This window comes from Notothenia rossii (genome assembly GCF_949606895.1).
Source record: "Notothenia rossii genome assembly, chromosome: 2".
NCBI lineage: Eukaryota > Metazoa > Chordata > Actinopteri > Perciformes > Nototheniidae > Notothenia > Notothenia rossii.
In genome coordinates this window covers 24,644,225-24,657,526 of record NC_136904.1, presented here as the reverse complement: position 1 = coordinate 24,657,526, position 13,302 = coordinate 24,644,225, and the positions used below count along the sequence as shown (strand labels likewise).

The 13,302-nt window shown below is 37.9% G+C and overlaps 2 protein-coding genes across 4 annotated transcripts; one reads left to right on the top strand and one right to left on the bottom strand.

Annotated features, from left to right (window-relative positions):
- Positions 1–3,140, bottom strand: pcnp (PEST proteolytic signal containing nuclear protein). Of its 2 annotated transcripts, none has more exons than XM_079665996.1 (5): positions 2,988–3,140; positions 1,765–1,991; positions 1,500–1,571; positions 1,345–1,400; positions 1–1,196 (listed from the first exon to the last, which is right to left on the bottom strand). In XM_079665996.1, exons 1-5 carry the CDS (start codon positions 3,031–3,033, stop codon positions 1,085–1,087), a joined length of 513 nt encoding a protein of 170 aa, XP_079522122.1. In that variant the 5' UTR covers positions 3,034–3,140; the 3' UTR covers positions 1–1,084. The 2 variants fall into 2 exon arrangements, with proteins under 2 accessions (XP_079522122.1, XP_079522121.1); XM_079665995.1 differs by having other exon boundaries at positions 1,765–1,994; positions 2,988–3,110.
- Positions 3,141–4,001: 861 nt separating this feature from the next.
- Positions 4,002–11,417, top strand: stk16 (serine/threonine kinase 16). Of its 2 annotated transcripts, none has more exons than XM_079665993.1 (8): positions 4,002–4,108; positions 4,471–4,595; positions 4,981–5,200; positions 5,282–5,415; positions 6,061–6,148; positions 7,054–7,182; positions 7,334–7,455; positions 8,762–11,417. In XM_079665993.1, exons 2-8 carry the CDS (start codon positions 4,510–4,512, stop codon positions 8,898–8,900), a joined length of 918 nt encoding a protein of 305 aa, XP_079522119.1. In that variant the 5' UTR covers positions 4,002–4,108; positions 4,471–4,509; the 3' UTR covers positions 8,901–11,417. The 2 variants fall into 2 exon arrangements, with proteins under 2 accessions (XP_079522119.1, XP_079522118.1); XM_079665992.1 differs by having other exon boundaries at positions 4,005–4,076.
- The last annotated feature ends 1,885 nt before the right edge of the window (positions 11,418–13,302 follow it).

The following is a 13,302-nucleotide window of genomic DNA, read 5'->3' as shown; positions in this document are numbered from 1 at the left end:
GATCATTCAGAATTTTTATTTGACTGACTTTAAGATAGATATGTATTCAAGAGAGGTCTTAACAGTGGATAATTGATCCATTTGGGGGAGCATAACATGCGGGTAACCCACTGAGGAATACAGAGTTTCTGATTATCGGGATTTTCCAAAAGGAGGCACAGGAGAAGTCACTGAGGTACCCTATTTATCTAAACTAATAGGAGTGGGGTAATATTCCTGAAGCATGGGGTTTCTGATTTCAAAGTGGCGAGGAAGAGTTTTTACCAGTACCTAATCATTACTGACTTGCAGTTTAATCCCCCATAATCATGTTGTATAACTATTACCAGCACTCTGGTATCCTTTAAAGGTGGTGTTCACACAAATAACAGTATCAGTCCTTTCAATGGGAAAATAAGAGAAAATTCACAGCCACATTTTGCCAGACTTGTTTGAACAGACAGATATAGTATTGATTAAACAAACCCAGAAATACTGGCCCAACGCACAAACAAACATAAAAGAAAACAGACAAATTGTGTATGTCGGGCACAGCTGGTGAACACAAAGGGTTATACAATGGTGTTGAGAAACTAAATGAAAAAGAAAAATCCATCTGCAGCTCTAATCCATGCTATGCACACACGAACATGCATGATGACCTCACACTCAAACACACATTCCCATTTTATGGATTAAAAAATAAAACAATATCACACTTACAAATATGTTACAAGTGACCGTAAGCGCTAGCTTACCAGCTTCAGATCTGAACATGCATGTCACAAAAGGGGCATCAGGGCTCTTAGATTCTAGTTTTTTTTAATAAGCTAGCAGAAAGCAACCTATTTTTTTTTTTTTTTTACACAATTTAAAACTATATTCGGGCCAATGTATTTCTCCCATATCTACAGCATCCCAGTCTGCAGCCCGGATCAGAGAGGGTTGACAAACAAATCAGCCAGTAGTGGTTAAAAACGTAAACGTCATTATGTGTTATTCATCACTTGCCACAAAGTTGAGAGGATGAATATTTCATAGATATCTCCGATATGGTTTAAACTATACAAAATCATCAATTAGTGCCAAAAAAGGTTGTAGTCATTTACAGTTGGTCTGCTTGGGCCTTCATCTTCCTCTCCCACAATTTTTTATGATCAGAGAAACCCTGCTTGCCCTTGTTGAAGGAATTGGGACCTGCAGATGTTGGTGTCTCTCTGAAAAAGAGAAGAGATTAGCAACTTCCAATTACTCAATGTGAGATGTAGCATTTCATTTAAAAGGATTCAAAAGCTAAATGTTTTGAATAGAGCTGAAGCTAATGGAACAATTATAAATTAGGCCATGTTGACATGTGATTTATACCTGCCAATGTTCTTCATCCTCATCTTTGCTTCTGGTGGCATCTCCTCAGGTTCACTCTGCATAGCAAGAAATTGTTCAAATGAGCCTCGGCCTATTTGTTGTTTAAGGATTTAAAAACCAGGACATTGCTACGTGTGTGTGAACACTTCACTTACATCATCTTCGTCGAAAACAGAAGCCAGCCCTGACTTCTTTGGAGGAGCGGAAGGTGCAGGTTCTTTAGGTTTCTAGAACAGATTGGGAATACAAGATGTATGCAAACAAAAACATCCATCTTCTTAAAATGCAATATAAAACCTGGATCAATACATCAAATATGGGGATTTGTAACTTTTTGCCCCTCAACATCACTTACAATGAGGACAACATTCAAATAGTATCTGTACAAGCAGTTATTATTATGCCTTATGACTAACTCACTGTTGCTCCAAGTTTGATGGATATTGGGTTTGACTTCTTCGCCATGGGACTGCTCATGCTAAAGCCTATCTTGGAGACTTTGGGGGGAGCTGGTAGTTCTTCAGAGGAATCGTCCTCATCTTCAGGTATGAGTTGCTGGGATTTGCGTTTGACTGCGGCCCCTTCTCCTCCCACAGAGCTACAAGAGACAGGCTTAGTTTTCACTCTGTCTCCCTCCTCCTGCGGCCCTGCTTGAGGCAAGACAACTCAACAAGGTGAACAACTGCTTCCTGGGAGTTGGAGAATAATAATAATAGACATCACCTTTACCTGTGTGGCTAATATTACATTTATAGCAGTTAACTTTAGATTCTTACCATCTTTCTAGCATTTAACTTACTTGTTTAAAAGCTAGGGACTAAGGATGGTGTGTGCATAACTTACCTACATTATTAGGGTGTATATTAACTTGGTGATATGATCTTAGACTATAGTGGTTATCATGCTATGTTTTCAGGGTCCTATGTTTTCTTGATATAAATTAACATTGTAGGAAATTGATAAAGGCTATATTCGTCTCTCAATGTGTGTTTTAAATGCAGTTTTAATATAAAATCTGTTCGGCCAATATGGGGTTATCAAATTCTAAAGTCAAGAACGGCCGCTAATTTGAGTGCGTAGGTTTTATTGGAGACAACATCAGTAGGATATTAAACTGTAACGATAGGAAGGGGGATTTAATGTTACTGACCCAGGAAAACATACACTGAATATGACCTGGGAGAAAACTAACACCCTTTTGAAATGTCTCCTTAAAGTTATATTAAAACACTATTGAGCTGGACAACATAGGACGCTGTGAGACATACATGGACCCCTAGCATGGAGTTTACCTGCGCTAACTACTTGAAGTTATAGCGTTTTGCAAAAATAGCTATGCTTACGCCAGGCTACTACGCGAGACCTGTCTGCAATTAACTTTAGTTATCACGTTAGCCCGATAGTTAATATATAGCCAGCGACATTTCCATTGTACATGTTAATACAACGCGAATTGTTACTACGCATTAGCTGCTAGTCAATGATACGTAGCTAACATCGAGTTAGCTTGAAGTTGAACACACGTTCACTCTGTCTGACATTAGCTGGGGCACGTCTCATTCTGTAAGCAGCAAAGCATGCTAATGGAAAATAACTGAATACTTCTCAACCACATTTAGACGTTAAAATAGCTCAAATATCACCTCCGTCGTCGGTGCAAGCCCTTCTGTTTTGCTTGTAATCCGCCATCCTTCTGTTTGAGAATTTGAAATGTGTTTAGGCCACTGCTCTTCTCCGAGCGCTGTGGGACAATCAATGTGAGGTGAACGTCAAACGTTGAAGAACAAGAAAAGAGACGTCACGTATGAAATGACAACATCCTCCACGTGAGTGTAAAAGTACAATATTTGTACAGTCATTTTGAATTTCAGTCCTTTTAAATTGTCTGATGATGGTGTTAGTGTCTTCAAGTTCAAAGCATAATTATTATGAGGTAAAACCAAAAACTGTATAAGTAAAACTCAGCAAGTTGACAGAGCCTTTAAGTAGGGTACAAAGGTTCCTACAGAGTTGGAAGAAGTACTCAGATATTGTACTTAAGTATAAGTAGAAATACCATAGAGCATACTCTGTTACAAGTAGCATTACACCATTATTTTCTCAGTTTCTGTCTTTGGACTCAAGGATCCAGAACAGTGTGTATGTGTTTTTCAGCGTATGCTTTCAATGGTTAGGGTTGCAATTTAATCTGTCCCATACACAACAATATCCCACAGTTATTGTATTTAGTCTATTGTCTTTTGGATCCTGAGTCTATAAAAAGGTTAATTATAAGGTTAATTGGATGCTATCTCTCACATTATTGTTTTTGAATGTTAATATGCTAATATTTTTGTTGGTCTGATATCCTTGGTTGGCTATTTATTCTTCAAAGATATCATCTATTTTAGGGACAACCTTAACCCAAACATTTCAGATACTGATAATCTGGTAAATGTTCTGGGTAAATGTAATATTTAAGCGGAAAGACAGTGCTCTCTTTTTGAGCAATGTTTTGCCAACATTTTTTTTGAAATTACTGTCTGTCTGATTAACTTATATGTATTTTTTAATACACTTTTTGACATGTTTGGCTTGTTTGTTTATTCAAATATGTTATATTTTATATCTTGATTTTAAGTTGAATTATGCCTTAACCTCTGGTCCACACTCCGAAGCAGTAGGTGGCGGTAAAGCGCTTTAAACCCTGGTTTAAAAGGGCTGAAGAAGAAGATGGAGGAGGAGATATGACAGTAAGCTAATTTGGTAAACAGACAGCTAGCTGGTAAGAATCAATACGTTAAGCCACCAATTTTAACATATGTTTTTTTTTGTGTTTAGCTTATTCTTGTGTCAGGTAGTTAACTAACACCACCATTGGGGCTAACGTTAAACAACGACATTAATGTCGCATTGTGGCTGTTAGCCTGTTGCTAAGCTTACGTTAGATGTTTGTGATGTGCTATGTTAGCTAACGTTTATTGACACTTGTCAGTCTTACCGTGTTTCTTTACATATGATCACAAGGTTATCTCCCAGTTTTATTTTGATAATAAATACTAATCTAGTAAATAAATGGCCTTCTTTTCTGTATTTCTCTGTCTTGGTTTTTCTCTCAAATAACTTTGTTTGTCTTCTTTCTCTCAGGCCCTTAAAAGCTTGGCGTTAAATAATGTACCAGTCAAGATGGGGCAGACCCTGTGTATTTGCTCCCGTGGCTCCATCACCATTGATAACAAAAAATATTACTTTGTTCAGAAACTAGACGAAGGGTAATATACCATTAAGACATTGTTTCATTTAAAAACTCCACTTAATTGCAATTTATCTGATGTTATATTTTTCATTTGATTGTCAACAAATCCTATAAAAAGAGAAAAATCAATTAATCCTACAAGTCAAAGCCTGTAATAATTTATTTCTCTGATGTCCATTGTTGTTCAAAACTGTTTGTGAAATCATATAGGATTTTTATTTGTGAAATGTTATATTATAACTTTTTTAGTAGAAACAAAGGCTGAGCTTTGGAGCTGAGTTTAAACAGACATATGGATTGTTGAGAGGTTTCTCTGGATTTGTTGATAATGTAAAAAATAAAGCTTTTTCCTTTAAACCATTATTACAACTCATATGCTGTTCTCTGTGTCCTCTCCTCAGGGGGTTCAGTTATGTTGACCTGGTAGAGGGGGCAAAGGACGGGCGCTTCTATGCCCTGAAGAAGATCCTGTGCCATGACCGTGAAGGCCGCCAGGAGGCGCAGACAGAGATGGAGATGCATCAGATTTTTAATCACCCCAACATTTTAAGCATAGTTGCGCACACCTTTGTTGACCGTGGAGGCAAGACTGAAGCCTGGTTACTGCTGCCTTATATTGGAGTAAGTTGATGCAACATTGAGTTTGCCTAGACACTCCTGTGGGAAATGAGCTGATTCTGACTTGTGTGTTTGTGTGAACAGAAAGGCAGCCTGTGGTCTGTTCTGGAGAAGTTACGGGACAAGAGGAGCTTAATGTCTGAAAAACAGATTTTGCAAATCTTCCGTGGTATCTGCTCTGGACTCAAGGCCATGCACGAAAAAGGCTATGCACACAGGTAATCTTTCTCCATACACACACATGGAAACAAACATTTACATGCATCGGACTAGCATAAAAACTTTCTTTCAGTTTTGAAGTTACACCCCAGAGTTTTTTTGGAATGCTGGAGTCGCTTTTGATCATAGTTGAACCTTGCACTGTGTTCAGATGCTGCATGACTCAGGAGTTCAATTAATGCTCTTTGGATTCACACCACGCCAGCATTTCTACAGGCCTACCTTGTAAAGTCATCCAGAACAGAAATACCTAAATACCTATAATATTTATACATTCTTATTTGCAATCAATCTCTAATAGGGAGATGACATAAAGTCATGAAAAATTGCCTACAATTGTTAAATAATTAACTTCAGTTTCCTAAATGTACAGTAACAATTGTAAATGCTTACTGCTTGGCTAAATATAATGTTTTACAGTTTATATCACAATGAGAGTATTCTGAATATCGTAGTTAGTAATTCAACTCACTGTCAACGGAAATCCTTTTACAATCGAGAATTTTAATTTTAGCCAATTGAAAACAGTCATGTTTTTATTTACTATCTTTTACAGAAGGAAGATTTTGTGTGTTCCGTTTTCATATTCACACCATTGAAATGCAGACCTCTGAACCTGTTCTGTGTCTGCCCTAATCTGCCAGAGACCTGAAGCCGACAAATGTGCTTCTGGATGAGGACGATAGGCCGCTTCTGATGGACCTGGGCTCCATGAACCGTGCTAGGATTGAGGTAAGGGCGTAGAGTCTTTGATGAGTTTGTAATATTTACCTCATCTCTTCATTTTTTTATCCAACAACACCAAGTCCAAAATAGTTTGTTAGTTTAACTTACTGTGTGAGAACAAAGTGCATTACTTCTATGGTTGTGTCTGTTTATATAACAAAATAAGGTGTAACATTAATGTAAAACATTACTGAGCATTTCTTAGTATAAAAAATGAATAACGAAAGCTGGTATCTCCAAGAAAGTGGTCTAAAAGTTAAGACCAAGAGATGCGAGCAAGCTTAGACAAATAGCGGTGTTGCGTTTTAATTCTAACATCAGATATTACAACCTAACGTGTAGCAATGACTAATTGTGCAGTTAACATGAAGACTCAATACAAAACAAACATAAAGAAGGTCCAGATTTCCAGCTCTAGATGGCAGTGTAAGATCTTTAATTCCAATTGACCACAATTTAAAATATCATTCTACAAATCTTTTAAATTAACAGCTACTGGATATTGTCTCTGTCTTTCACAGAATACACAATTTCGTTTTTTTTTTAATGTTCTACCAATATATGTAAAGAGCAGCATTTTAAAGATTTAAACCTGTTAAAGCAAACTTCCAGTCTCCTCCTGGAAGAGGATTCCCATTTTTCGTAAATGCTTCCAACAATGTTTGATGCTCTGGCTTATTTTCCATTTGGACAATTTGACATTGTTCTGTGTGTCCGCCACCCCCAACACAGACTCATTTATTTAATTGTGCTTTAAATCAAGAATTTCTAAAGTTTGTCATGAAATAATTAAGAGTTTACGCAACATTTTATAAATATGTTTCATGTTTTAAAGGCTTATCTTCCAAACATTAGGTCCTTTAAACGACCCTTACCCTGCCATGAATTGAATGAAACTGGTTTACCTTCAGGTTCGAGGAACCAGAGAAGCCATGACCATACAGGACTGGGCAGCGCAGCGGTGCACCATCTCCTACAGGGCTCCTGAACTCTTCAATGTAGAGAGCCACTGCATTATAGATGAGCGAACTGATATCTGGGTAAATGCTCTTTCTCTTCAATCCTTTGGTCTTGTTTGTTTCATATTTTTCTCATGTGTGAGTGACATCAGTAAGCCTCTGAAACACGGTGCCAATGTTACTGTGGATAAATCACTGACCATTTCTTCTTCTCGTCTTTTGACTCTTTCAGTCACTGGGCTGTGTGCTTTACTGCATGATGATGTTGGAGGGGCCGTATGACATGGTATTTCAGAAGGGGGACAGCGTGGCCCTGGCTGTCCAGAATCCAGTGACCATCCCAGAGTCGTGCAGGTCGGTCTTCAGAATATCGCATCATCTTACAGTGTAACTTGAAGAATCTACCCTGTTGGTGAACCCAATTCTGTTGATTGGCTTGAAAGAATCCTCTCCATTTTATCTAGAAGTTGAGCCAAGTTGTGAGTAGGTGTGACTGATTTTAGGGACATACTGAATACTAGAAGACACACAACTTACTCAATTAACATGTGTAATAAAAACCTTTGTTTACACGGGAATGAAACGGGTTGTATCTGCTACTTTTCTCTTTCGTATAGCCCGTTCGTTCACACAAGGCCGTAACGGAACCGTGGAAACGGACCCCTAAAACGATAACGGGTTCCAAGGTGGATAGATCTGCAAACGGAACGCTCTGGGGGGCCAAACGGCTCCGTGTGTACGTCCAGATAACGATAGCCCGCCTCTCCCCACCTCTGCTGTAGCATGGTCAGTAGCTACTGTCAGCTACTGTCAGTAGCTACTGCTACTGACCATGCTACATATGTTAGTGCAACATCTACAGCTCCTCTACCACAACCATCAGCAACAAGTGGTCATTGAGAACTACATGAACTACATATTGCTAAATCCACCACGGAAAATAAACGGAAGGGCAACCATGGCAACCATGCTCGGGGTTCTTCTTCGCTGCTTTTGGTGTATTTTGTGGTCGAAGTACAGCGCCACTTACAGGCCCGGCACATGTACTACAGCTTCTCCAACGGGTCGAGCGAGTTGATCGGTCTCGTGTTAAGGGACACGTTTATTGAGCCGTATCCGTGTGAACGGAATACTTTCTTGATATCGAATTCGGTTCGTTTTCGTTTGCGTTCCCGTGTAATTGGGGCCTAAGATACAGCTCTAGAAAAAATGTAGAGACCACTGCAACATTTCTCTGGGTTTACTATTTATAGGCATGCGTTTGACTAAATTAATATATTTTGTTCTATAAACTATTGACAACATTTCTCTATGTTGGAATTTAACAAACACTAGAATGGAAAGGCTGCCATACATGTAGAGATTGAGATTTAAGAAAAATTTGAGCTGTATCTTAAATGTTTCCTTATACTTATTAAAAGCCTGTGTTAGTCCGCAGCTAAGTTATTGTAGGTCAGAGTTATCAAGTGCAATCCAAAGAAAAGTTTTTGTTTAGGTTGTTTTTGTTCAGCTCTGTCCAGGAAAACTCACTTTCTGTTAGTCAATCTAGTGCAACAAATCATACAGTTTTTTTATATATATATATGAATGACCTTTGACAGGTGTTAAAGATGATTTGACAACGTCTCTAAGCTCTAATCTGATCTCTGTTTGTCCTCAGTTACTCGGGGAGCCTAAAGATGCTGCTGAGCTCCATAATGATGTCCAATCCGCAGGAGAGACCAAACATCCACTGGGTTCTGGACCAGGTACAGGATCTGCAGAGCTGCAGCCCCAACACGCAAACCAACATGGTGTGAACATGCATGGTGAACTGGACGTGGGTGTCATGGAAACCTTTGCACACACACAAATGAACGTATTTTATTTTTAGCTTGAAGATTTTTTCTTTTTATTTATTGACTTGAGTATAAAAGTGAAGGTGCTGACTTTCACTCAGCATGGGTAGCTTGGCAACAGTTTTAGCGTTCAGTTTGAATCCTAAGATCCAGCCTGCCTCTCACAGGCGGCTCCTGTAGTGATAGACCTGATCTGAAGAATCTGAAGGGACTTACATGTGTTTTCAACCTGCAATATAATGCTCTTGGCAAGGTAGAAAGGTTGCTTCTAATTTAAAGCAGCTTTTCCGTATAATTTTAAAGGGATAGTTCGACATTGTGCAAAAATTGCTCTTCCGAGATTTGCATGATCGGATAGAAACCGCTCTCATATCTGTCCGCTAAATTTAAATCTGGAGTCAGTCTGTTAGCTTAGCTTTGCATAAAGACTGGAAAGAGGGGGGGACAGCTAGCCTGATGCTGTCTAAAAGTTAAAAATTTGCGGACAAGAACTTTACAAACTCTTCATCATGTAATATAGTGTTTGTTTAATCTGTACAAAAACAAAGTGAAAATAATAATAATAATAACAACAACAACAATAAAGGGGTTGTTGTATACTTACCACAGGACATAGCGTGGTGAGCTTTAGATGTGCTGGTATGCCAGATTTCGATAACTTTAGATTAATCGAGGCTAGCTGTTACCATCTGTTTTCAGTGTCTATGCTAAGTTTAGCCTATCCAATTACGCTAATTTCTAAATATTATTTAAAAAAGTTTGTGTCTTAAGTTTGTGTATTTAATAGGAAAAAGGGATGCCATTAAAGCTTTGCCAAACTGTCCGGTGGATGGGTTTTTATGTATCTTGATTTCATTCCCTACCGAGAAGGAAACCTTCTACTTCCTTTTATTTTTGTAATCTTAATTCCTGAGTGTTTATTGTGTGTAAAATCTTGTGTTACGCTTGTGCTGTAGTCACAAATATACTACTTGGCCTTCAGCTTTTCTCCTCACTTTCACTCGTACTGTTTGTTTGTAATGAGGGAAAGGTTAGAGGCAGAATGCTCCTCACCTGCAATGCTGCATTTAAACACACAGTGGTGCTCCTCCATCACGGCTCCACATGTTGACATGAAGATGTTTCTGTCTGTACTGCTGATGATGTGTGAAGAGGCTCTTTTGTAAAACTCAACAAAGAGTGTCTGCGTACGGGTCAGGTGTTACTGTGACTGTACTTTCATGATAGAGAATGAACTTTTAATCACTTTAAGGAATTTCATTTTTTTTTGTATTGGTCATATCCACCATTGCAGTTTAACCTTCACTTTTCACTGTATTGTTTTAAAAAAAAAAGTGTTTTCATTTCTGCTCTACTTGTGGTGAATTCTGATTTTCCTGTCATGTGTGAATGAGGTCTCACTATTTTGTTCTCTCAGGGTTTACCCATATTATTAAAGGTCTGAAGTAGTCAACCTCAATGGTACCTTTCTTTTCAAGGACAAGTGTGGGGGATTTATTGGCAGAAAATGTAAAATATTAATACAAATTACAGTATGTTTTCATTTCAGTAATATCATCTGAAACAAGGAATTGTTTAATGATTGGGACATTTTGAATGACCCCTTCGTAGTAAGAGATCCTCTTCCACAGGGTAAGCAATGTTTGACTGCCATATTTTAGGCCTGAACAGAAAACCACACTGCCTCTAGAGAGGGTCTTTCATGATTTGATTTTCCCTTAAGGCCACCGTACTTCTCTGACATGCTTGAGATTGGAGATCTGTTCAGTAGCAATCTGCTTCAACCTCAACCCCATATGCCTCTAAATTCTACACACTTGACCTTTTTTAAAACCATCGTTTAATGAAATAATACTTTGGGCATTTAAGTTGAGATGGGTGCTTTCGTGACCCTGTATGTGGTGATATTGGAACACATTAGAATCCTTAATGGTTAACCTTTAAATTAAATAATTGAAGTTGAAATTGGCATAAGGTTTAAATATATAATATTTTTAATAATACGTTTTGAAAATGTCTGTTTTGTTAATACCATGGAGCTAGTAAACTAATTATATTTTCTAAGTATGGATGGAGTTCACAGATATTCAAAGGAAAGAATGTGTTTTTATTTATGAAAAATTCAGTTTTATCATGAATTGCAAAGAATAAATAAAGAATAAATATGTAGCACTTGTTTTACATTTAATTTTGACATCAGACGGTATTCTTCAAGCAGTCCAAGAAAAGTACCAGTATGTAGATAAAAAAATAATTAGTCATGACAAACACAATATGTATTCAGATAGCATTTGAATGAGTTTGTTCAGCTGCTGCCTCGGTAACGTGGCAGCGTCACAGGATGCTTTAAAAAGGGTTATTTCATAAATTTTCTTCATTGCTATGAAGGAAGAGCTCATTTCCCTTGGAAATATAGTAATATTGTAATATATCCTTTGTATATTATGTGCAAAATAAAGTCCAGCATTGATAACGTTTCTCAAGTGAAAGCATGAAGTATTTTTTATTTAGAAAAACTGAAAAGTGTCATTAACTGTGCCATTAATGATGCATTAATGAGCTAGTAGTATTTTATTTTGGATCGAGGTCATGTGAACTGATTTAATCAATAACAGAGCATCATATTTTTATAATCTGATCATATGTCTGGCATTGAGATAAGGAATATGTAACTGTAAACTAAAGCTCTATTTCATACTTCTGCATTTGGAGCTGAATTATAAATAACAAACATGTGTATGTCGGGCCAGTACTGGAGTAAATGTACTTTGTTAAATTCTACCACTGCCTTCTAGATTTGCCCCGGTCTGCCGGGAAGAGATCAGCCAACGAAGCTCACAGAATAGGACTGCCGAGTGAGGTGTGTACTTCAATATTCACTCACTTAAATGTTACCATTAAGTAAATAATAATTATACAGTATTTAAGAAAATGCTGTGCTTTCTGCTTTGAGGGAACATTTTGGGAATTACCCTTTACTGCTTTGAAATGACAATGTCTTTCACTCATGTTCAACTTATGTTACAGTTTTGTGTTGAATAACTTTACGGTCCTGCTCTGAGTCCTGGCTTGAACTCCACCTTTAGGGTTGAAATTAAAAGTCAATTGTAACAAGACATCTGTGCCAAACCTAACTAATGCTTTACTGGGAGCTCATTTGCAGCCAAGTTCCAAAATCTTTAGTCGGGTCCAGAAGAGTGGAGACATTTTTAAATCAGAATATCAAGTGTGAACAAGGTACAGAAATGGTTTAAAAATACACAAGTGGCTAGTAGATCACTGTGACAAATGTAATTCCAACGTTCATCAAAGGTCATTCAAATAATTAATTTTGTAAAATCAATGGCTGTCCATTAATCTTTGTCTTCATAAAGTAGAATAAATAATAAAGCTGACATATATTCCTTGAAAACACATTTGAAAAAAAGTAAATTATTGAGTGTTATTGAGAATGGTATTATAGAGCTTTTAAATAACATTAATAATGTTTTTTTTGTTGTTATGCAGTTTCACATAAACTGAAAAAAAATGAAATGCTGTCCTTTTTTTAATCCAACTGAGAAAGAATCATCTCTCACAAAAGACGAGCATAACCTTTATCCGACAGTATTTCGAGCACTATGGTGATTCGCTGCGTGTGTGTATGTGTGTGTGTGTGTGTGTGTGTGTGTGTGTGCGTGCGTGCGCGTGCGTGCGTGCGTGCGTGCACACATCCTTGGAAACAAATATCAAACTGCTCATCTAGCTGGATTTACAGCCCCTGCGTCCACTCAGATCAGTAAGATGTCACACTTCACTGCTGTCCCAATTACTTTCAAAGGTAATTCCAATCTTACCATGCAGGCCTACACAAACACACACACTCACACAAATGACCTGTCATAAAGTATACATAACATACCACATATTTACAGTGCATATGCCCTTTTATACACAAATAACCTAAGGATTCATTACACTTGAATTAATGATATCCCAGCTGATTTCTTGCTCAGGCCCACCTACAAAGCCCAGACTCCCCTGAGACTGGGTCTAGGACAGAGCTGTGTTTATGGAACACACACACACACACACACACACACACACACACACACACACACACACACACACACACACACACACACACACACACACACACACACACACACACACACACACAGTGTCCCATGCCTTTTATATTCACTATCATCTGCCTGTAAGGGTCTGAAATGATGTCATACAACACAAGCACAAGGTCAACTCAATATTCACCTACATTTTAGCACCAATTTCATGTGCTTTTGCTTATCGTTCAGCCAGGTGGATGCACCAGCAGGTTTGATCTTGTGTGTGTGTGTGTGTGTGTGTGTGTGTGTGTGTGTGT